This window comes from Palaemon carinicauda, chromosome 44 (assembly GCF_036898095.1).
Source record: "Palaemon carinicauda isolate YSFRI2023 chromosome 44, ASM3689809v2, whole genome shotgun sequence".
Classification (NCBI taxonomy): Eukaryota; Metazoa; Arthropoda; class Malacostraca; order Decapoda; family Palaemonidae; genus Palaemon; species Palaemon carinicauda.
The window spans coordinates 32,577,540-32,602,571 of record NC_090768.1 but is presented as its reverse complement, the minus strand read 5'-3'; the positions used below and the strand labels follow the sequence as shown (position 1 = coordinate 32,602,571).

Here is a 25,032-nt window from a genome sequence, read left to right as displayed (position 1 = left end):
AATATATGCCAAAATGTTTACAAAACACACTTGCTTACCTTTTCTTTCAAAGGGCTCATAGTCTTATTTAAAGATTTATTTCCAATGTCCTTAAAAGGAGTGCGCGGAGTCTTACTACCATCGACATATATTTTTGAAGACTCTTTCCCTTTGTTAAACTGACCTTTCATTTCGCTTGGTGTGATGTTTTCAATTTCACTCATGGCTACAAGTTCTGAAAGAATTTATGAAAATTTCTATTAAGTAAATCACATCTTAGAGCAAACATTTGTCCCTACACACCACTTAAATATTAACATTATGTGCCTACATTCATGTGTCAAATGTTCTCAGAATCACCAGTCTTTTTCACTCAAGAAAGATGTTAAGCTTTCCTCACTTCTCATGTAAACATAGAGCAGATTCAAGGGATGACAGAAGGGTATAAAACATAAAATCATTAATGGAATTGTTTGGGATGATAAAAAATATTCGAATGTGTTTTTCTTAATTATAAAATAATGAGTTCTTTACATGGGAGCATGACTTTTGCTTGGGACTTAGTGGGGTGATTGAGGCAGGAAGTGTAAATTAAAGAATTTAGGTTTGTTTACTTAAGAAAAATAGAAATTTCTTTTAAAAAATGTGCTATGTTCCTACATGAAAACTAACCCTCATTCCTTTAATAGACGAACCATTCTTAAAAGGGAGTATGTCCCTATGAACTAAATACTGGCTGGTTTACATTTAATGAATTGTCAAAGCACCCGATTCTGTATTAGAACAAAGACGAAGACGACAACTCCTGCCAACCTCATAAAGGTCTCAGTCGAATGCAAATAATTCTTGGCCAAAGGAGAACCTATATCTTTGTATTAGCTATGTTGTCTAAATGTGTATCTAAATACAGTAAAAAAAATAGGTTTGAATGCATTCTATCCATCCCTCCCTAATAATCAGAAGGATTAAGACTGGAAGCAGTACAAGCTAGGGTCACCAAACTAGTTCCAACACTTAGGGAATTTGGATATAGAAGGAGGATAGAATGTTGGAACTTATTTGATCAACAAAATCAACAACTAGGGAGACAGTTAATGAGGCATTCAAAATTCTTAAAGGAGTAACAAATGTAGACTACACCAAACTACACTTAGCACAAATCACTCCAGAGGTAACAGATACAAACTGGAATTGAAAAGATACAGCACCACTCAATGTGGCAATTTCTTTACATACTAAATAGCATATACCTGGAATAGACTTCCAGCAGATGTAGTAAACAGTAACACGGTAAACGAGTTCAAGAATAAGAGCAAGATCGTAAGAGCTCTCTAAATGCTTAAAATAAATCGCTCTACCAAAGAGACATCCTCACACTTTCTCTCTCTCTCTCTCTCATCAAACGTGGATATTTTGGACATTTGTATGTGATGGCAGGTAACAGCATACGTAAGCCAAGGAGGTGGCTGTTAACAACAAGTGAGTGAGTTCTAACTATTAAGTAGAAATTCCAAACCTATCACTTGCTATACATCGAACCACCACATTCACACGCTAAGCAAAACTACTTCAGAAGTTCAAACTTGCAGCAAATACTTTTATGTTGAACAGGCTGACATGTCTCTTTTTATAGTTTATATATGAAAAATCTGTTAAAATGTCATTGTTCTTAAAATAGTCTATTTTGATTGTTCATTACTTCTCTTGTAGTTTATCTATATCCGAATTTCCTTTCTTCACAGGGCTATTTTCCATGTTGGTGCCCTTGGGCTTAGAGCATCCTGCTTTTCTAACTAGGGTTGCAGCTTAGCTAATAATAATAATAATAATAACAGCCAACGCAAAAAGCGCTCGGAATAGCCCTGTTCATTCGAGCAATACTGTATTAGACACAGCATGATTAATTTTAAGATCATAAAAAGAAGACAATAGTTGATACCATGGTCCATAGTAGCAAAGCTACAATTTATTGTTGGGTACGACTTGACAGTTAGGCTATTTGGGTACAAGTCGCCTGGTTACGGCTTAGTTCGCTACGAGAAGAAAGCCCCGTCCGAGTAAAAACCATCCGGGTACGCGATATAGTTTACGGGTACATTTCTTTTTTTGGGGGGGGGGGGTTTAAATCCAACCCTCCACTGAAGTCGAGTGAACTACTACTCGGGCGGGTCCATATCAATCATCTAACGAAACATTTTCATTAGAACTTAAACAGTTCTTTGATTGTAGCATCTTCCAAATCATATGATCTTGTGAAAAGTAATGTCTTTTATTTCCCGCCACTTACGTGAACCATATATTTTTTCAACTTCTCGTTTATAGGCATTTCCTACCCAAAAGCCAAGTTTCCCTCTGAGATCCCCTATACTGTAATTGTTTTTATAAGGTGGGAGGTTAGGAAAAGATAATCATAAAACACAAGATAGCAAGAAGGAAAAATATATGGTTTAAGTATTTAGCTAGAAATTGAAGTATCCAATATTTACTGAAATTCAAACTTAAAGTATCATGCGCAAAAGCCAGTAGGAAATAATAAAAAGCTTTAGTACCAAGTGCTTTCGTGCATTTTAATACACTTCTTCAGGGTACAATGCAGGAAAGCGCTTGGTACTAAAGCTTTTTATTATTTCCTACTGGCTTTTGTGTATACCAAGTCACGTGATCCTTGTGGCAGTAAAGCATTAAAGTATCATATAATAATAATTTATTTTCCTGCCAATTACAAGTTCAATATACGATATATTTTTTCAACAAGTTACCTTGCAATTTATTATACCTTTTTTCACCAATCCTACTTTTGCAAATCACTTATCTAAAAAGCTTTCCCATTCGACCACCCATTTCCCACTGGGATAGCCTACCCCACAATGGTTTTCATAGGGGGCAGGTAATAAAACTAATAAATTAATGGATGGTTTACTGCAAAATTCATGGTCAGAAAATAATAATACACAAGATATGCAATTTGAAAAAGTTATGGTTCATTTAATTCGCTACAAATTAGTCTCACTTATTATTATTACTATCCAAGCTACAACCCTAGTTGGAAGAGCAAGATGCTTATGCCCAGAGGCTCCAACAGGGAAATATAGCCCAGTGAGGAAAGGAAATAAGGAAATAAATAAATGAAGAGAACAAATTAACAATAAATCATTCTAAAATAAGTAATAACGTCAAAACAGAAATGAACATATACCTGAAAAACCATTTTCACACTAGAGTCGTAAGCAAACACAGGACATGACCTAACCTAAACGACATTTGGTGAGGTAAGGATACAATCCTAGAGGAGGAGATCACACTCGATATGAAAGAACAAGAAATCTCAAGATAGTTAAGGTAAGGAATTTTAGGCTAGGTCGTTTCCCTTATGAAATCTGGTAACATCATGTGTACCTTCTTACATTTCAGCCGGTCATGTAACCTGATAAGTACGCTAAAAAGTACAGTAAAAAATTAGTCATACAAAGTTAGATAGCCTAGGCGTGTCCTAGGTCGTTACAACAGCTTAGTCCCCATAAATGAAATACATAAACACTAAAAGACATGAAAAATTATATCCAGTACGCTTGGGGGCTATTCCTAGCTTCATAGGAGACAAGTAACTTTGTTGTTGTGAATTTGTGAAGTTAAAACTGAAGTGACCTGGTGTACGCAACATTCAAAACAACGATGGCAATCGGATAATTTTAAGTACATTTGACTGTTATCAGAAACGGTTATTAAAAATTAACACTTCACTACCAACAAAATGACAATTATCAACCCTGCATTTCAAATATACAATAAAAAGCAATTCATACTAACCGAATTTAACGTAGTTAATGGAAAAAATAAAATCACTTCTCGACACCGCACACCCTTTAACAGTTTTGAATTAAATGCCCAAACAGGCGCATGCGCAGAAGGTCGAGTTGACTGTTGACAAAACTATCTATATAGTTAATGTTGACAAACATTTCAAATTATTCTAAATCATCGTTGAGAGTAGACAATTAGATTTTAAATATACCAGGGTTATATATTTATTTTAATTTGATTTATCACAGTGTCATAAATAAAGCAATAAAAGATTTTTAAAAAGAATATAATTTCAATAGACCGCACTTTGATTATAGTACAGCCTTTTACAAACTTGCATTTTGTTATCAATCATTCATATTGAAACTTGTGTTTTCAAAATCAAGTTTTTAAAACAATAACTTACAATGTATTGTCTTAACCAATATTATCAAATGTTTTGTGTAATTTCAAAGTTGTCAAGGTAGAAAATGCGTGGGAAGTTGGGAGTTATACTAAATGAACCGTCGTTCCTTTGAATGGGTGCAATAAAAAGTATTTTTATTCTCACTGATGATATTTAGACTCGGGAATTTTTCATACATAAACTAGATTATCCAATTTAGGTCTCATTATGTTACAAAAGAAGCATTGGGTCAATATCCTGAAATTTCTTTGTTAAGAAATATATATATATATATATATATATATATATATATATATATATATATATATATATATATATATATATATATATATATATGTGTGTGTGTGTGTGTGTGTGTGTGTGTGTGTGTGTCTGTGTGAGGGGGGAGGGTTAAAACATAGGGAATATGAATATGTTGAGTGAGTCCTAATTAGGTTATTTTCCCTTTTGACTTCACGAAACTAATCAGTATTCACTTAGATACTACCGCTAGAGAGTTATGGGGTCTTTTGACTGGCCAGACAGTACTACATTGGATCCTCCTCTCTGGTTACGGTTCATTTTCCCTTTGCCTACATACACACTGAATAGTCTGGCATATTCTTTACATATTCTCCTCTATCCTCATACACCTGACAACACAGATTACCAAACAATTCTTCATCACCCAAGGGGTTACTGCACTGTAATTGTTCAGTGCCACTTTCCTCTTGGTAAGGGTAGAAGAGACTCTTTAGCTATGGTAAGCAGCTCTTCTAGGAGAAGGACACTCCAAAATCAAACCACTGTTCTCTAGTCTTGGGTAGTGCCATAGCCTCTGTACCATGGCCTTTCACTGTCTTGGGTTAGAGTTCTCTTGCTTGAGGGTACACTCGAGCACACTCTCCTATCTTATTTCTCTTCCTCTTGTTTTGTTAAAGTTTTTATAGTTTATATAGGAGATATTTATTGTTGTTACTCTTCTTAGAATATTTTATTTTCCTTTTTTCCTTTCCGCACTGAGCTATTTTCCCTGTTGGAGCCCCTGGGCTTATAGCATACTGCTTTTCCAACTAGGGTTGTAGCTTAGTAAGTAATAATAATAATAATAATAGTACATTAATTTCCCTTTGTATTATTTTTGCATCTGAGCACCACGTGTTGCATTCATCATCATCATCATCATCATCATCAAATAGCTAGTACTAGTGTTGCCACTTTGTGGATATTATCCATAAATTCGTGGATAAAATCAGCCTTTGTGGGAATTTGTGGATATTCAACTGAAGCCTTCATGGATATTTTTTGTAGAAATTCTAAACTTTTTTATTTCTTGTGGAAGAAGAAGCAATTCAAAGAGCAATAAGGGCATGAACGAAAATAAATTCATTTTCCAATTTTTTATTATGACAGTTTTTATGCCATTAGTACTTCTGTTAATAAAGGTGCTATAATTCTGAACAGCCCATGCGCTGAGTGTACCAATGCTATCGATATCGCCCCTAGTATTGAAACTATAAATATAAATTTTAAGTAGGCCTATTGTATAGACTAATTTGAATGTCATAAACATTTCACAGCACCCAATTGCGATCTTGAAAAGATGACAGTTAACCCAGGGTTTTCTATAGTTATTCATCTTTACACGGCGAAGCATAGGATTCTTCATGTTTACAAGGTAGTTCTTTTCACAGGATAAATAGGCCTATATTTGAGGAAGTACCAAAATTATCATCAATGTGCATTTGTAAAGATTATTTTTTTTTTTGCATTCCAAATTTTCGTTGCAAATGTGGGGGAAGCTGTTTTTTTTTTTTTTTTTTTTTTTTTTTTTGTGGGCAAACAAATGTAACTCACTCAGCGAATCTTCTTTCTCTTTCAAGTGACTGTAATTGATGTCCATAATCTCAGTCGTGAGGTGTTTTCAAAATACTTCTAAAACGGTTCAGTTAACCTAAGTGGGGCAGGTACTTTATTTTACTTTGACGGCTGCTTTTCCGGTCCCATACAAGCAGGAGAACCTCACTCTCTACAGGACCTCCACTGTCGTTTTATCTTGTTCGTTCTGGGTATTCAACATTTCATATAACGAACTGCTCATTTACTGTTGAATCGTCACTGTCAAGAGATTTGTGGAATGAGAAAGTCTTTAGTTTCCTCTTGAAGACTTTAATGTCTACAATCATTCGGATATCTCGTGGTAGCTTCAATATAACTACATGGTTGATTTTCTGGGTTTACTTTGACTTCTGGAGCAATGTTGGTTCCAGTTGAATCCATCCTACCCTCTACTGACAAGTCAAAGCCAATTCATTGCTGGGAAACGATGGACAAAACCAATAACTCAACAGAATAGTCTGGCCTATTCTTTCCACATTCTCCTCTGTCCTCATACAACTGACAACTCTAAGATTACAAAAGGGTTCTTCTTCGCTCAAGGGGTTAACTACTGCAAGGTAATTGTTCAGTGGCTACTGGCTACTTTCCTCTCGGCAAGGGTAGAAGAGGCTCTTTAGCTATGGTAAGCAGCTCTTCTAGGAGAAGGATATTCCAAAATCAAACCATTGTTAGTGCCATAGCCTCTGTACCATTGTCTTGGATTAGGGTTTTCTTGCTTGGGGGTATACTTGGCCATGCTGTTCTATATTACTTCTCTTCCTCTTTTTTCTTTTTAAGTTTTATAGTTTATATATGAAAGATCTAATTTGATGTTACTGTTCATAGAATATTGGATTTAGATTATTTATTACTTCCCATGTAGATTTTTATTTCTTTGTTTCCTTTCCTCACAACGCTATTTTTCCCTACTGGAGCCCTTGGGCTTATAGCATCTTTCTTTTCCAATAGCTTGTAATAATAATAATAATAATAATAATAATAATAATAATAATAATAATAATAATAATAATAATAATAATAATAATAATAGTGCTCCTGCCCATTACTTGTCACACTATATTCACATGATATGTGGTTTGACCTAGAATATAAGTTCGTTGCCCAGTTTAAAATCGAGGGGTGGTGCCCAGTTCTCTTGACTATTTACCCTTTGCCCAGATTTCTGAGTATTTCGCCGTTATATCTTTTAGTGTAGTGAACGTTGGAGTGTGGTTGGCATTCGGACACTAGGCAGTAGGCAGTCTGTGTGCTACATCTGGCCATAGTCCGCAAACAACTAGGCTCTACATCATAACCAACTTTATTAATGAAAATCTTGAAATCTATTTTTATCTCATTCTACCTTGAAACCATTTGGGATATATCATACCTTGCTATTATCAGTTTTTGGCAACATATTGTGTTTAATTTGGACTGCTTAAATTCTTTTTTTTTTTTTTTTACGCTTGTCTTGTTTCATAAACTTTTCATTAATTTCGGCCATGAAAAATAAACATTCTGTATTATCTTCTTCTCCTTTGCATGGGCCACACACATTGTTTGTGTATTTTCCCCTGAAATTTGCTTTAAGCTTGAGCATATTCAATCTTGCCTTCATTACAACGATTGCCTTATCCACACACGTAATTTCTCTGATGTGAGGATGCGGGCCATTTCCTTCTATGAATCTAAATGTTTTCATTCATTGTTATTTTTTTAAATAGTTTTCCCTATCTTTCCCACAATTCTTCTCTTGGTTTCTTTTCCCCCAAACCTCTTATTTCTTCTATTCTAATTCCCCATTTACAACAAATTTCTTCATTGCTGTTACTCCAGCAGTTTCCATAGGGGTTCTTCAACGATCCCCAATTATCCCCCGGACTAGTCTTTTTTTCATCTGAGTTTATGATGTTATTGAAGAGCATCATCTTTTTTTATATATTCTGTTTGGCGAGACACTGACCATATTCCTGTTTCTGCAAGGATGCCCCTATATGGAGTGCTTGCGAATGCAATGCTAGAACGTTGCCATTGTCATAGCCAGGGCAGGACGAAATAGGGCACCAATGATGGTATCGGGGGCCTCCCTATACGTTGGATATCACAGAACTAATTATCAATATTAGATATTTCATGAATTAAGCAAGTCCGTGTTTGTAAGATGCTGTTTCAAGTGATTAGATTTAGAACATCCAAAGTGCAAATAATTTTTTGTTGTTGTTGCGCCATTTTGGGTAATAATAAAAAAAAAAAATCTTTGAATTGACGTTCACAAACGACATTGTTATTAGAAGACATAAATGACTCTTTATCTTACTATAACTATCAAAGTTCGCAACTAATCTATAAGTGATATTAAAAATTCACTATGCTGAGAAAATTGTAGAGCTGTCCTCATTGTTATTGTGAATGAGATAATACTATTTCTAATGCTTCTAGAAACACCATTAGTTATGATTTTTTTTTCGAAACCCTCTTTTAATTTGAAAAGAAGGCAGTAGAACAAACAGTTTTGCATTACAAGGTAAATGTCAACCAAATTGTTTTAATTGAATTTACAAAATCAACCATCTATATTAAGAACTAGGCAAGGTTTTTGTTAAACGCTTTTCATCTGAATCGAATGATATTCATGAAAACATGGATGCGGATACGCTCAGTACGAGTATTTTTAATTTTCATAGTATTTGGCATTATTTCCAATAATGGTGATATCTAATTATAATAAAAGGACATAGAAAATTTTATAAAAATACAAAATATCTTGTTTAGATTGGAATTTTTACCGTATTTTAAATTGTTAAGTTAAAATATTTAAGTAAAATATAAATTTTGAGGAAGCAACGCATCCCTCATTGTAGGTGGTGGAATAACAGCAGCCAAAGCCAACAAAAGCCGATTTTATGTTTATGTTTGTTGCACAGAACAACAAAAGTTCCTACTTGTGTTGTCCAAAATGAAATTGGTTGACCAAGTGGTTAGAACCTTTCGTGTTGCAAAACTCTTTCGAGACAACACAGAGCGCATAAATAACATAGATTTCTCACCAAGTGGAGAGTTACTGATCACTTCCAGTGATGATGATCAAATTATCATTTATGATTGTGAGAAGGGAACGTAAGTAAATTTTCCCCATAAGCCTATCAGGTTATTTTCAACTATCTTGCAGGAGCTCAGCGTAGGATAATACTGTAGTGAGGGACCCTAATTTCTCGCCAAATGCATATTGCAATTTTCAATTGATTAACTTAGGTTTTATACATTAGTTAATAGTATTGCTAGTACAAACCTCTCATTTTTGTTCCCTAAGCCCATTTATAATACAATTATTAGGAAATCATATTAGGAAAATAAGGATTTGTCGTTGGGAATCCGCATAACGAACATACAGTACAATAATACCAAAATTATTACAATTCTTACAGGTCTTGCAGATCATGTGTCATTAATAATAATCCTATAATTTTATTTCAAACGGAAATGTCACAAAGATAATTACAGATGCCTAACCTTGTCATACCTTACATACGTTAGATTAACCTATTCTGACCTAGTACGCTCGGTCCTAGTACTCTGGGTCCTTAACGGGCTTTAGGCCATTCTTCCCTTCCATGGAGTCCATTCCGCACCTTCCCTTAACTAGATCTTCCTTATTTACCAAAAATACATTATTAGGAGCCTTTGTATATCAGCGGCCAGTTCCTCACGCATTGATTAAAACTGGACATCAACTAACTTATTCTTTCCCCCCTAACCTAACCTACAAGCCATTTCCTTACCTACTTACCTATCGGGGGACTAACGCTTGCTGTGACCCCCCCTTACACTGTCGTATTCTAAGTTAGCCGTAATAATACATACAGGTGGCCGCTATCATACATACACCCCCATTATTTTTAGAATTATTATCTTAATGGCCATCCTTGGCCCACCCACCAAACCTGATTTAGAAAGCCTAAACTCATTGAAAATTCATGGATACTTTTTAATCTTAATTAGTTTATAATAACCTTGTCTTCCTAAATGTTTAGTTGAAGCTTGAAGACCTGTTCATTTAAGCTGGAAGTAGGATAATAATTTAATTCTACACTGTACACTTACTTTAAGGGCTGCTTTCCTGGTCCTATGACTCAGGGAATCCTACTGACAACAGGAGCTATGCATTTGATTTATCACATACATTTTTAAGTATTTTACTTTATGGTATTCAAGTATATGGTACCCGGTTTTCAAGCACATCACACGCCATGTAAGAAAAAATAATAATTTCCACCAGCACAAGAAAGTCAGTAATAGCGCTCACTCTCCCTCGCTGGTTCTATGAGCTCGTTTGCACAACAGCTAATCACCATGCCGCTGGAACTGTGAAGTTCACAGTTCCATAAGAAGCTTTGTGTATTTTTATTAAACCGAGAGATGACTACTAACATTTAGCTTAAGGATTATATGTTGTCTTAAGTATAAAGAAAGAATTAAAGAAAAAATCATCATACTGTATATAGTGCTATCGATGGCGGCAGCTCGTGATAAGTACTGTCAAACTGCAGCACCCCCAATTTTTATTTAATGTTATTGATAATATTCAAAATAATTATTCTTTTTCATTCTTTCTTCATACTTGTGCAGTAGCTGATCCTTAAGCTTAATGTCAGTAGCCATCCTTCACTTTATGGTAAGAAATTAAAAGAATCTTTGTATAGAACTGTACACTCAACAGTTCCAGCTGCAGGGTGTTTGTCTGTCTCACGCATGCACACAGGAAGCTACAGGGGAGTCTGAGCCACAGGCAAAGAGGGAGAGAGAGCATTGTCATTCCGACACTGCTGACCTTGGTGTGTTGGTGGAAGTTAATTACTTTTTTTTTTTTAATCCATGGGTGTCATGCAAGAAAACTGTGTACAGTACTATATTCTTGAATATGATAAGATATAGAATTAAGTTTTTTCAATATCAAACTTACCCGATGATCATATAGCTGCATCCCTGCTGCCCGACAGAAAAAACCTACGGGCGGAATACGCCAGCGATCGCTATACAGGTGGGGGTGTACATCAACAGCGCCATCTGTCAAGTAGGTACTCAAGTACTCGATGTCAACAAAGAACCAATTTTCCCTCTGTCGTGCCACAGGCAAGACCTACTAAATACGCCGTCCCTAACTGGATTTGTTTTCACAACGATTTGGTGAAGTACACTATTCCAGTTTTGAGCTTTCGCTATGCAGGGGTTTTATCTTCATTTCAAAACTTGAACTCGTTTTGGATAGATTTAATTATAGTGACGAAGAGAGTATGGACTCTCTTTCACTTTTAAATGGCCGACCCTTCCCTTAGACGGAAGTGTTGGTGACGAAGAGAGTATGGACTCTCTTTCACTTTTAAATGGCCGACCCTTCCCTTAGACGGAAGTGTGTTTAGGTTTTTGGTAATTTTGCTTAACAAGTTATAGATCTATTTATTTTATATCTCTCCGCCTTTATAGGCCTCTTCGATTAACTTTCCTTTTTTATAAACTTATAAAAATTAATTTTTATGTTTGTTTATATGCGACCTTTCCTAGTAGTAGGCGGTCCTTACTTGGAACCGAAGTTAATTAACATTGAGCCCGTCATATCGTATTTACCTTTTAAGAATTTAATACTTTTTTAATTTTAATGTTTTATGAAAGAATTTCTTTGATAGTCTCGTACTGTTTTCAAAGATGAACTAACGTTTAGTTTAGTCTCCGCAGTTGTTGACGTTCAGAACGTTCAACATGCGCTCTATCGTTACGATAGAGAGAGAGTATTTCACGGTTTCACGTTGCAGTAAGAGTAAACCGATTCTAGCGTTTCGTTCATTCTTTCTTAGCTTAAATGGTTTAAATTGTAAATAAAGGAACTTTTTATTTGGGAAACCTTTCAGTTTTTTCCTTTAGCAAATAATATGTTTTAACGATATATAATTGGGCTCTTCTCTCAGGTTCTAAGTCAAGAGAGAAGGGAGAGAGAGATAGAGACGGAGGGAGAGAGAGGAGAATAAACGGGGAAGAAGGTAAAACGTTTCTAGAGTTTTATTCTTGTTCCCAGGCTTTATGCGGTGAGAGATTTTAAACGTAGTTTATTTGATCTAGTGTTTAGTCTCTTTTCCAGCCACTGAATTCTTTATTTTTAATTATGTTTTTCTGTTGCATTGTAATACTGTTTTCGCAATTACTACCTTTTAATGAAGGATAGGATTGCGTGTTTCAGGTAGAAATCAGTTAAAGTTTCGATTTCAGTGAAATAAGTGCAAACAGAAAATCAAAAGTGATAAAGTGATATGCGCAAAGTGTTACAGTGTTGCGTTCGAGGGTTCGTCTGTTCGTGCCAGTTGTTCACCTAGTCCGGGACCTCTTACAAGCTCCCAAGCCCAGGGGAGAAGTAATGTCGAACGACTTATGGGTTCCACAGGCCTTGATCGACGAACAGACGTTTCCCTCCGTGGTTTCGGGTGTATCTACACACGTTGCCGACGTGATCGCCCCACCCACACAAAGACGAGAGAGCCCATTTATTCCTCGTCTGCGGAAGAGGTTTCTCGTAGAAACCATGGACCAAATCTTGCAGCTTTTTAAGTGCAAGTCGGTCCCTTCCGCGCAAGTCCAACGGCCTAGGTGTAGCCACTGGGTCAGTTCGGACTCGCTGCAGTCATCCGACGACTGCACACCTCCCAAGAGAGGTAAGGTGGTACCGCAACAGGCAGTAACTCCGTCTGTTGCCGCACCAGCTGTTTTAGACCCTCAGTCACAACGGACAGTAGCTCCGTTTGTTGCCGTTTTTTGTAGACCCTAGTGGTCTTTACTGCAGTCTATGCAGACTCAGTTAGCTGCGGTTATGCAGGAGTTTCGTGCGGAGAAGGTTTACACTGCTCTCGTTAGCCTACAACCTGCCACGGTTGTGCGCCCAGCTCACGCTGAGGCTGCCTGCTCCCACACTCCGGCTGCGGAGAGCTCCACCTCCGATGCGCGATCGACCCTGCCAGACGCATGTTAACGTTAGCCGACGTGCGGCTCCCTCCGTTAACATGCGTGAGCTACCGCATCAGCAGTGGGAAGGTGGAGTCAAGCTGCCGTGTTTTGACGCGATGCGTTAGTTTCCGCAACCCACGGCAGTCCCCACCACGCACCACCACTCCGCTTTGGTTGTTGCCTGCTCCCACACTCCGACTGCGGAGAAGGTTGACGATGCACCCGTTGGCCTACAGCCTGCCACGGTTGTGCGCCCAGCATGGCTGCCTGCTCCCACACTCTTGTTGTGAGAGCTCCTCCACCCATGCGCAGTCGACCCTGCCAGACGCATGCTGACTCCCACAGACACACGGAGCACTCCGTTGCCGTGCGTGAGCTACCACAAGCTGCCGTGTTTTGACACGGTGTGTCAGCCTCCGCAACCCACTGTGGTTACCGCCTCTCGCCCGCAGCAGACTAGTCAGTCAGGAGTTGAGGCTTCCCCACACAGCTTTGGTTGTTGCCAGCTCACAGACTGTCAAGCAGTTACATGAATTTGCCTTCTGGTCTGCTACTAATGCACCAGGGCTGTATGTCCTCACGCACCTGTTGTGGTTGACAGTTCAGTTTTTGACAGTTCACAGACTGTCAAGCAGTTACATAACGTTGCCTTCTGGTCTGCTGCTTATGCACCAGTGAAACCCTCACTGAGATAACCTAGCTTTTCTCGGACATGGTTCCTGTAGATGAGAAAGTGCTGTTCTCCCTCCTTCTGATATTCCCTTGAGGACTCTGTCATTTGGAGAGGAGCCTTAAGCTGCTTAGCCTCTTATGGACTTTAATTAAAGCATTACATGCTTCCAGGGATGGTAAATGGTTCCGCTTCAGTCGCTAACCCCGTCTGTTGCCACACCTGCTCCCATAGACCCTAATGGGCTTTGTTGCAAGACATGCAGTCCAAGCTTAGTCCTTGATAGAGGATTTTTTACGGAGAAGAACCTTCTAGCCAACAACCTTCCTACCGGTTGGTTGTACGCCCTGTTGACGTTGAGGTATCCTACTCACGTCCGCCAGTTGAGATGGTTCCTCCACCGGTGCGACCCAGTGTGGGTTGCCAGTCGCACGTTGACGTTAAGCGACTCTCGGAGGTGGTTGTGGACGTTCAGAGTGTCACTAGGAAGACGTTCAACAACCAGCAGAGGTGACTTGTTGTGACGCAGTGCAGCAACCTCAGCAATCCGGTAGGGGGTTGTCTGCACAACCCAGACAGTCTAGACAGTTTCGGGTTGTCGCTGTACTTCCTCGCGTCCCCATGGTTGACAGTTCACAGACTGTGCAGCAGTACCATGATCTTGTGTCCGGCTCCGTCACGCATCCACCTGTGCGACCGGATTCAGCGAGTCAGACGTTGCCCACTCCGTTGCCGTTTCCTCATCAGTTTCGGATGAGGAACCCTCTGATGAGGACATGGCTGAACAAGACGATCAACCCCCAGCCCTGCTATCCATCCAGAAGATGCTGAAGAAGGAACACGGCCCTGTCAGGCTGTGGATGAGTCTGGTTAGGACACTGTCATCCGTGGTTCAATTGGTGTCACTTGGAAGACTACACCTCCATCCTCTTCGGTATCATCTAGCTCTTCTCTGGAAAGGACAAGACGCTAGAAGCGGTCTCGATCCCGGTTTCCGGAAAGATAAGTCTGGTCTGACTTGATGAAAGGACTTTATCAACCTTAGAAAGGGTCTTCCCCTGACTGTTCAGACTCCCAACCACGTTCTCTTCTCAGACGCATCGGACGTAGGCTGGGGTGCGACCTTAGGCGGTAGGGAATGCTCGGGATTATGGAACTCGAGTCAAAGGACAATGCATTTCAACTGCAAGAAGCTTCTGGCAGTACGTCTGTCCTGGAAAAGCTTCAGGTCTCTCCTTCAAGGCAAAGTGGTGGAGGTGAACACGGTCAACTCCCTGCTTTGATGTACATCTCCTAGCAAGGAGGGACCTACTCTCTGACATGGTACGAGTTTGCAAGTGACCTCCTCTCCTGTGCAACAGGTCTAGACTTTTCACTAGTAACGAGTTTCATCCAAGGCAACTTGAATGTCATAGCAGATTGTCTCAATAGGAAGGGACAATAATTCCAACATATTGGACCCTCCACAAGGATATATGCAAGAGACTTTGGGTCACCTGGGGCCAGCCAACCATAGATCTCTTCGCAACCTCGATGTCCAAGAGGCTCCCAATACTTTGCTCACCTATCCCGGACCCAGCAGTAGTTCTTATAGATGCCTTTCTACTAGATTGGTCTCATCTAGATCTATATGCATTCCCTCCGTTCTAGATTGTCAACAAGGTACTGCAGAAGTTCGCCTCTCACGAAGGGACAAAGTTGACGCTAGTTGCTTCCCTCTGGCCCGCGAGAGAATAACTTACCGAGGTACTTCGATGGCTAGTAGACGTTCCCAGAACACTTCCCCTAAGGGTGGACCTGCTACGTCTGTCACGCGTAAAGAAGGTACTCCAAGGCCTCCACGCTCTTCGTCTGACTGCCTTCAGAATATCGAAAGACTCTCGAGAACTAGAGGTTTTTCGAAGGAGGCAACCAGAGCGATTGCTAGAGCAAGGAGAACATCCACCCTTAGAGTCTACCAATCGAAGTGGGAAATCTTCCGAAACTGGTGCAAGTCAGTATCCGTATCCTCGACCAGTACCTCTGTAACTCAAATAGCTGACTTCCTCTTATATCTGAGGAAAGAGCGATCTCTTTCAGCTCCCACTATCAAGGGTTGCAGAAGCATGTTGGCATCAGTCTTCCGTCACAGAGGCTTAGATCTTTCCAACAATAAAGATCTACAGGACCTCCTTAAGTCTTTTGAGACCACGAAGGAGCGTCGTTTGGTTACACCTGGTTGGAATTTAGACGTGGTTCTAAGATTCCTTATGTCAGACAGGTTCGAACCACTTCAATCAGCCTCCCTGAAAGATCTCACCTTTAAGACTCTTTTCCTGATATGCTTAACCTCAGCTAAAAGAGTCAGTGAGATTCATGCCTTCAGCAAGAACATCGGATTCTCATCCGAAACGGCTACATGTTCTACATCTTGGTTTTCTAGCCAAACACGAGCTGCCTTCTCGGCCTTGACCAATATCGTTCGATATTCCAAACTTATCGTATGGTTGGAAATGAACTAGAAAGAGTATTATGTCCTGTAAGAGCTCTTAAGTTCTATTTTAAAAACCTTTACGAGGCCCGTCTGAAGCTTTATGGTGTTCAGTTAAGAATCCATCTTTGCCTATGTCAGAGAATTCTTTATCCTTTTTTATCAGACTGTTAATACGAGAAGCTCATTCCCTTCTGAATGAGGAAGACCAAGCTTGGCTGAAGGTAAGGACACACGAAGTTAGAGCTGTCACAACTTCCATGGCCTTTAAACAAAATAGATCTCTGCAAAATATATTCGACGCAACCTATTGGAAAAGCAAATCAGTGTTCGCGTCTTTTATCTTAAGAATGTCCAGTCTCTTTTCGAGAACTGCTACACTCTGGGACCATTCGTAGCAACGAGTGCAGTAGTGGTGGGGGCTCCACCACTACAATTCCCTAATTCCAGAACCTTTTTAATCTTTCTCTTGAAATATTTTTGGGTTGTCCGGAAGGCTAAGAAGCCTTTCGCATCCTACTTGATTTGGCGGGTGGTCAAAATCATTTCTTGAGAAGCACCTAGATTAGAGGTTTTGATGAGGACCTTTAGTATGGGTTGCAACCCTTCATACTTCAGCTCCTAGGAGTCGCTCAGCATCCTATGAGGATCGCGAGGCTCAGTAAGGAAGACGTACTTAAAAAGGCAGAGTAATTGTTCAAGTCGTCTTCCTTACCAGGTACTTATTTATTTTATGCTTGTTATTTTGAATAACTGCTAAAATGAAATACGGAATACTTAGCTCATAATGTCAACTTGTAATGCTGGTCTCTACCCACCCCCCTGGGTGTGAATCAGCTATATGATCATCGGGTAAGTTTGATATTGAAAAATGTTATTTTCCTTAGTAAAATAAATTTTTGAATATACTTACCCGATGATCATAAATTAAAGGACCCACCCTTCCTCCCCAATAGAGAACCAGTGGGACAGAGGAGAAAATTGGTTCTTTGTTGACATCGAGTACTTGAGTACCTACTTGACAGATGGCGCTGTTGATGTACACCCCCACCTGTATAGCGATCGCTGGCGTATTCCGCCCGTAGGTTTTTTCTGTCGGGCAGCAGGGATCCAGCTATATGATCATCGGGTAAGTATATTCAAAAATTTATTTTACTAAGGAAAATAACATATTATCCTACTTCCTGCTATTTTATGTGATTCCTTTTTTTTTTTTTTTTTTCTTTTACATTTTTTACGGTTTTCTTGACATATCCCATGACTACAACAGAGGCAGAATGCTGCTTTTCAACACTGAAAACAATAAAAACTTTTCTAATAAGCACTATGAATTTGGAAAGACTAAGTACATAGTGCTTTCAAAGGAGAAAAACATTCCTTAGTTGTATCTTATCTGTCATCCAGAGATAAGTGATAAAATAATAGTTGTTCCAGCGCAAATATAAACCCTTCGCTATTCAGGGAAACCATCGTTGTTCACGGGACGACACCTGTGTTGAGTGTCGGGAGTACCCTGTCTCCCAGTGGGAGAGGTTCAGGCGTAAGAAGAAGGAGAAATATAAGCGCGATTCTTCGCCTTCAGGGTCTTCCTCGAAATCGAAGAAATCACGGGCTTCTGCTTCTTCTACCCCCCTGATCTCTTTCCCAAGCTGCTCCCCTGCGGCCGAGCAGCAGCGCAAGGCTTGTGACTTCAGGTCAAACCTTTGGGGTAGGTGAAGGCGTTGACTCCCCTAGTGAGTTGGTTTCTTCCCTTCCTCCAGGGAACGCCTGCTTTTTCTCTGATCATGCATCCTTTTGGCCATCGCTGGGCGTCGATGGTCCCCCTTTGAGCTCCTTCAGTTAGGAGCGGAGAAAAGCTGGTCATCTTCCTCCGTGAAGGTTGATCCTCCTTGTGTTGGCGCAGGCGCTGCTGTCCGTCACTCAGGCTCTGAGTCTGTTTCCGACGGCGAGGAGTTTGCTGATCCACAAGGGGTGGTGGCAGAGTATTCTCCGACGCAGATTTCCCATTCGGTCTTCTTTCGGGAACGAGTCTCTTGTTCCCAAGAGAAGACCGCCACTGGGCATCTGCGGTCTCCGTACGCTTACGGTTCTCCTCCAGGGGTGGAGGGAGAGCCTTGTCATAAGCGATGTTCTCCTTCAGGAAAACAAACCTTCCATTCGAAGGAGGTATTTCTCGAGCTGGATCAGTCTCCCCTTCGGGCGAAGTCTTCTCTATGTTCCTCTTCGAAGGATCGTAGGGTGGAAGAGTTTGTGACAACTCTAGCCTGGACGTTCTCCTCCTTGGGCTGTAAGGAGACGTCTTTTTGAACCTGCTGGTTTTCCTCACGTTGATCCTTCGGGCTGGCATGATCGTGAACATTCAGGCTCTTGTCATGTTGATCCTGCTGATTTTCATGACCCTAGGAGTCCTTCAGGCCTCCGTCGCGTTAAATTTCCGGGTTCTCATGACTTGGAACTTTCAAGTTCCAGTTACGCTAAGCTTCCGGGCTCTCATTTCATCAGTCACGCTGAACCCTCAGGTCCTTGTGGCAGGGAGATCTCGGTCTCCCGTAATGCTGACCCTTCAGGGTCTCAACCTTGGCTACGCTGAGCCCCTGGGCTCTCGTACTTCTCATCACGCTGACCCTTCGGGGCCTCGTGGCAGGGAAACCTTTGTTTCTCATTGTGCTGACCCATTGAGTGCTCGCAACCGAGGTTACGCTGAGCCCTCGGGCTCTATTGGTTTTTGTCATGCTGAGCCTTTGGGTTATCTTGGCAGGGAAACTGCGATTTCCCGTTGCGTTGACCCTTCGGAGTCTCGTAACACTGGTATCGCTGAGCCTGCGGGCTCTTGTTCCGGACACTATGCTGAACCCTCGGGTTCTCGTAGCAGGGAGTTCTCTTCTCATCACGTGAATCCCTGGGGTTCACGCAATCATGCTGAACCTGTCGTTTCTTGTGACCCCCATCATGTAGAGCTTCGCTCATGACAGAGAGTCTTCGGACTCTCGTCGCGCGAAGATTTCGGGCTTACGTGACTGGCACTACGCTGAACTTCTGGGTTCTCGCAGCTCTCGTCCTGTTATCCATCCTACAGGAGTTAGTGTTGAGGTTACTCAGGTCCTCGTTGCGTGGATTCCTTTGGGGATACGCGACAGAACAGTCACGCGACGCATTTAGTGTCAGCGCTTGACATTCCAGCGTCTCGTGCTAGAGTTTTCTCACGGTCTGCCATCCTAGCGAAACCCCCATCGCCTCGCCCCGGTGGTTGCATCATCCTCAGACTAAATACCATCGTCTTTTTTGTCTGCAGCAGGTCACCCTTCCCGGGGTAACTCTTCCTCTCAAGAACTGGTATACCTAGGCATGCGCATAGAAATTACAAGGCTCAAATCTTTCCCATCAGACAAAAGAATTCAGAGGCTGAGGAAGATAGCACATGTCTTCCTCAGACGGGAAGAGCTCCCATCGCAGAGTTGGTTTTGCCTTCTCGGTCACTTGTCTTCTTTTACCCGACTGGTTCCCAGCAGTCGCCTCAGGATGAGATCTCTCCAGTGGTATCTGAAACCCCAGTGGAATCAGTCCAGCGATTCCAAGGATCATCTAGTCCGCATAAGTCTAGAGGAACGGTCGGATCTCAGATGGTGGCTGGCGGATCCAAACCTCTGCAAAAGGGTCGATCTTCTCGTCTCTCCCCCGGTGTTGATACTCTTCGAATGCATCAAAAGAAGGGGGGCCGTCCACATGCTGCACCATTACATTTCCGTCCAATGTTCCGGGCCCTCAAACAGTTCCACCAGGTCCTGGCGGGGCACTCCGTGGTGTTGATGAGCGATAACACCACGGTAGTTGCTTATCTGGACAAACAAGGCGGTACCTTTTTGCAACAGCTGTGTCATCTTGCAGTAGAGATGCTCAGATGGGCAGAAGACTACTCGGTGACCCTATCAGCTCGCTTCATTCCAGGCAAGCTGAATGTGCTAGCATACAAGCTGAGCAGAGCGACCCAGATAGTTGCCACCGAGTGGTCTTGGAATCATCTGATAGCCAACAAAGTTCTGAGTTTGTGGGGTTCCCCGACTGTGGATCTGTTTGCAACTGCCCTGAATTTTAGTCTCTGTTAAACTGCTCCTCAGTCCCGGATCCCCAAGCTCCTTGGCAAGATGCTTTTCAACAACAGTGGATAAGCCTGGACGCATACGCGTTTCCCCCGTTCTGTCTGATGAGAAAAGTCCTCAACCAGTTATGAGCAAGCAACAACTTGCATATGACTTATAGCTCCGCTATGGCATCGTGCAAAATAGTTCCCAGACCTTCTGCTACTCCTCACAGAGATCCCGAGGGAACTCCACGGCACGATCTGCTCAAACAACCACATGCCAACCTCTTCCACAAGACCCTAGCTTCGCTTTGGCCTCACACCTGGAGACTGTCCAGCACCTCCTCACACAGAGGCTTTTTGCAACCAGTTGCAGAAAGAATGGCTGGACACCTCAGGAAATCCACAGAGGCAGTCTACTAGGCAAAGTGGTCAGTTTTCTGTGGTTGATGTCGTGGAAGGGGGTATCTGTCCCCTCGATGCCACTGTTCCAGCTATAGCGGAGTTCCTTAAATACCATTGGGAAGAAATGCTTCTCTCGGTCTCGGGAGTCAAAGGCTACCAATCAGCGCTGAGTCTCACCTCTAGACTGAAAGGAGTTGATATTTCCTCCTCGTTGGAACTTCCTGTGCTCATACGTAGTTACGAGCTTACTTGTCCCCAGTCAGAGGTTAGACCTCCTCCTTGGAACGTTGTTCGGGTCCTTCGGTGTCTGAAGGGCCCCCCTTACGAACCATTATGCCAGGCTTCCGATCACCACCTCTCGTGGAAGATTGTGTTCCTGCTCGTATTGGCTTCGGGCAGGAAAGTCAGTGAACTACACAGTGTATCTGCTTTCATCTCCCATTACAGGAGATAGGGAGAAGTAATCCTCAGCTACGCCCCTGAGTTCATTGCTAAGACTCAAAATTCGGTGGTGCTGGACTCTAGGTTCGGCCAATTCTAGATAGAGAGTTTTCGTTCTGTAACCGAAGATCCAGACCAACTGTTATTGTGTCCAGTAAAGAGCCTGGGGTGTTACTTAAGAAGAACAGCAGCAACTCGCCCCCGTTTGCAAGTGCTTTTCGTTAACACAGGAAGGTCAAGAGGAGGGTCACGAGAAATACGATTTCCTCTATGATCCTGAAAGTGATTGAAAATGCTCTCAATCCAGACCCTCGTCCGTCCAGTCGACCCAGAGCTCATGACATCAGGGGTACAGTATTGCAATGTCCCTGGCGTTCAAGGAAAACTGTGGCACAGGTACTGCAAGCGGGTGTGTGGAAGCATCAGACAACCTTCACCGCCCACTACCTGCAAGACGTAACCCATAGGAACATGGAAATCTTTTCCATTGGTCCTGTTGTGGCCACACAAGTGGTCTAAATGCCTCAAGCTCCTTGATAGACAGGTAGCAGAGGGTTGAGGGCTGAAGTTACCCGGGTTAGTATGGGGTGAATGAGAAAGAATGTCTGGCTCCTTTCGTCCTTTCACCTTCTCCCCCCTTGGGGAAAACAGCACCGCATGACCACTGCATAGCTGACTTCACTTCTCCGCAGGTAAGACTCATTTCCCTTGTGCATAATACTTTACGTCCCCAATACCTCTTGAGGTAGGGTATTGGGTAAGTCTTAGAACTCTAGGCTTATACTATAGTTCCTATGTAAAGACAAACCACCAGTCTGTCTCACCCAAGCTTCTGCAGGCTGCTATCTGTGCGTTACTTTGTAGCGACATTTGTTTTTAGCGAGGATAGGGTTCTTACTAATTCGATCTAGATCGAAATTGAGAGAACCCCGGGTCATAGCCAAGGCCAGTTAGTGTGACTTCCTCCCTCCTAAGAGTAAGTCACCCCTATGAATAGGGAAGTGTTTGTATTTGTGCCGGAACAAATAACAAATTTTAAAGATAATTTGTATTTTGTTCCTTAACTGGAATACAAACCTACACTATTTATTAGGGGTTATTACTTTTAGGGAAGCTGAAAGGACGAGCCATAAAAATTTTAGCGAGGGTTAACTACCCATTCCGCTAGTTAGAAGGGGTAGTGGGGGTTAGCTTGCTACCGCTCCCGCGCACACTCTCACACCGGTGATTAGCTCACTTTGCTTTTGGCTCTGATGGTGTATGGTCGTTGCCGTTCTTCATCCTTCGCCTGTTTGGACTGCCATTAATGCTTTTGTTTGTGCTTTTTCTTTTATTAGTGTGTGTGTGTTGACTTCTGCGACCATGCTTACTTGCCCCTGGACTCGAAGGTCGACCCTGCGGAACCTTCATGTCAGCTGTAGACACCGGTTGCCACACCCTTTGTCCTGCCTGCAGATGTCAACGGTGTGATAATGGTAACAGGTGTTGTGAGTGTCAGGAGTGGTCTGCCTCTCAGTGGGAAAGGTTTGGTGATGGCTGAAGAAGTCGAAGCAGGATATTTCTCCTTTGAAGGTTTCTTCAAAATGGGAAAACCCAAGACCTCTTCTTCCGCTTCCCGACCTTCTTCGAAGCTCCTGCTCATTCGGTCTCTTCCGGGAAACCGTCGAGTAGTAGCATAGACCCTTTAATTTACGGCTAACCCTGGTTCTAGAGAGATGGTGTTGCTTACTCTAGTGAAGCGGCCCCACCTCTCTCCTCGAGTGAGGCCTTGTCTCTGTCTCCTTTTGTACAGGTGTGGTTGTCCTTGGGGCTTTTGGGTCCACCCTTCAAGGACTCCTTGCTGCGCTTCATTAACCATGGTGCTAGTGGGTAGCCGTCATCGACTTCGGAGGTAGATCCTCTGTTGTTTGTCAATGTGGTAGTGTCTGAGGCGTCTTCTGTGGCTGCTGCCGACGCCCCTGCACTTTCAGACTCTCCAACTGTTGCTGCCGACTCTGTTCCCCCCATTCCAGCTCATCCTTCGAGGGGAGAACTTAGTCTTTCTTCGGTCTCTCCTGTGAGTGTTTCTCCTCCTGAGGGGGAGTTCACTCATAGAGACTCCTCTGTAGAGGACTGCTGCTTCTAAAGGTCAGCTTGCTGATCCCCCGCCCCCATAAAGGGCATCTTCGACGTAGAGCTCGCCCTCTGATTCGCTACAGAGGTGGACCTTCACCATTGGTGAAAAGGCGGCTCTTCGGTTCTTCAGCCTCATCCTTGCAGCCGTTTCCCGCAAAGGATCCTCCTCTTCAATCTTCTTCCGGCCCTCAACCTCTGCCTGTTCCTGGACCTTCTCCTGACAACGCTGCAGCTAGTCCTTGGAATCTGGTCCTGGACTCTTTTATGGATCATTCACAATCCCCATTGGTGGATGTTCGCCCTTCCAAAGGGCACATCCCGGTTCCTGTTAAATCTTCACGCCGACCTGCTGACTTGCCTTCACCGTTTCTGTCACCTATTCATCATCTGCTTGCTCGTGCTGCACCTCCTAAGCGTTTAGCTGCGCGCCAACGCTCTCCAGCACCCCAGCGCTCACCAGCATTACGCCAGCATTACGCCAGCGCCCTCCAGCGCTTTTAAGTCTTATGGCTAGTCTTCCAACATCGCCGAAAGTATTCTGTAATCCCTATAAATAGCTACAGGTTTATATCGTTATGAAAAATACAAATTACTTCCAAATTTGTTCTGATATCTTCATGCTCAGGTAGTTTTCTCCCATACAGGACCAAAGTATAAAGACATTTTCCAGGTCCATTAAACTGTCAGTAGGATTATACGGACTCCCACTCTCCTACGATGAGTCACCTGTTAAAGGTCTCAGGTTTGTATTACGTGTAAAAACAAATCACAAATGTTTTAATCGATTTGTATCGTGTGGGTGGGGCCTACCTGCCACCTGGCAGGTAACTATGTGTACCTCGTTGAAAAGCTTAACAACTGTTTACCACTTTACTGAAGTCTTACTCCTGTTAAAGGTCGAAGCTTTGTATAAGAAGGAAAAATAAAAATTGATTGAAAATTTATCTGATGTTTGTACCTAGGAAAACTTCATACACTTTTTGAACCAAAAGTACTGTATAACATTTCAGTATACTGTGCAGTATTATGGTAATTGTACTATGATGATCAAAATCAAGTTCTAGAACACTTAGTTGGTGCTAATATGTTGTCTATATGTACTATCAAACAAAGGACCAATGAGTGTTTGCAAACGTTTTAATTTATTTGGACAGACACATCTGATGGTCTGAAACCTAATCTTGTTATAAGTACTGTAAGGGGCTTCAATGTACTCTACTGGAAAAGAGGGGTATCTCCTTTGTAAATGTAGCTATATACTACTATAGTACTGTATTGATATATTTTTTCTTAAATTAGATAAAATGTAATGAGATTTTTATTATTAGTTTTGAAGTGTTTACCATTCCTTGCTTTTGCATAAGGTACTAAATTGTTTAGATATTTTGTCAATACTGTACAGCATGTTGTAAAATTTCTCTTTATATTTCAGATCAAAACGTACGCTGAACAGCAAAAAGTATGGGGTAGATTTAATTCATTTTACTCATGCCAAAAACTCTGCTATCTATAGCTCTACTAAAATAGATGGTAAGTCTATGAACTGTGTTTCTCTGTTGCAGTATGTTTCACATATAAAGAATGAAATTATTTTGTGTTTGTTACTTAATGAGTTTATGGGTGTCACGTGATAATAGTAGATCTAAATAAATTGATTTTTCATAGGCGAATACAAAACTTTTGTCATTTAGAATAGGGATATGTGATCAGTGGAGATGCATCAGTTATTGATTATTTGATGAGGTAATTAACGACAGGTAGTGCATGTGAGCGAGCAGCACTACCCACTGGCTTGTCAAAGACTCTCCACCTTTGTCTTTGGC

General features: G+C 41.7%; 3 protein-coding genes across 4 annotated transcripts in view; 1 reads left to right on the top strand and 2 right to left on the bottom strand.

Annotated features, from left to right (window-relative positions):
- Nucleotides 1-3,893, bottom strand: part of LOC137634330 (uro-adherence factor A-like) — a 45,282-nt gene extending 41,389 nt beyond the window's left edge. For both annotated transcript variants that reach the window (XM_068366714.1, XM_068366715.1), the window contains exons 1-2: nucleotides 3,787-3,893; nucleotides 39-214 (exon numbers count right to left, since the gene is read on the bottom strand). In XM_068366714.1, coding sequence (XP_068222815.1) covers nucleotides 39-203 — 165 coding nt within the window. In that variant the 5' untranslated portion in view covers nucleotides 204-214; nucleotides 3,787-3,893. The remainder of the gene's footprint in view (nucleotides 1-38; nucleotides 215-3,786) is intronic.
- Nucleotides 1-25,032, bottom strand: part of LOC137634545 (uncharacterized) — a 469,969-nt gene that overhangs the window by 391,587 nt on the left and 53,350 nt on the right. The gene's annotated exons all lie outside the window — the stretch shown is intronic.
- Nucleotides 8,914-25,032, top strand: part of Wdr82 (WD repeat domain 82) — a 38,121-nt gene continuing 22,002 nt past the window's right edge. Inside the window, exons 1-2 of the mRNA XM_068366910.1 lie at nucleotides 8,914-9,160; nucleotides 24,642-24,739. Of these exons, the coding sequence (XP_068223011.1) occupies nucleotides 9,000-9,160; nucleotides 24,642-24,739 (259 nt within the window). The 5' untranslated portion in view covers nucleotides 8,914-8,999. The remainder of the gene's footprint in view (nucleotides 9,161-24,641; nucleotides 24,740-25,032) is intronic.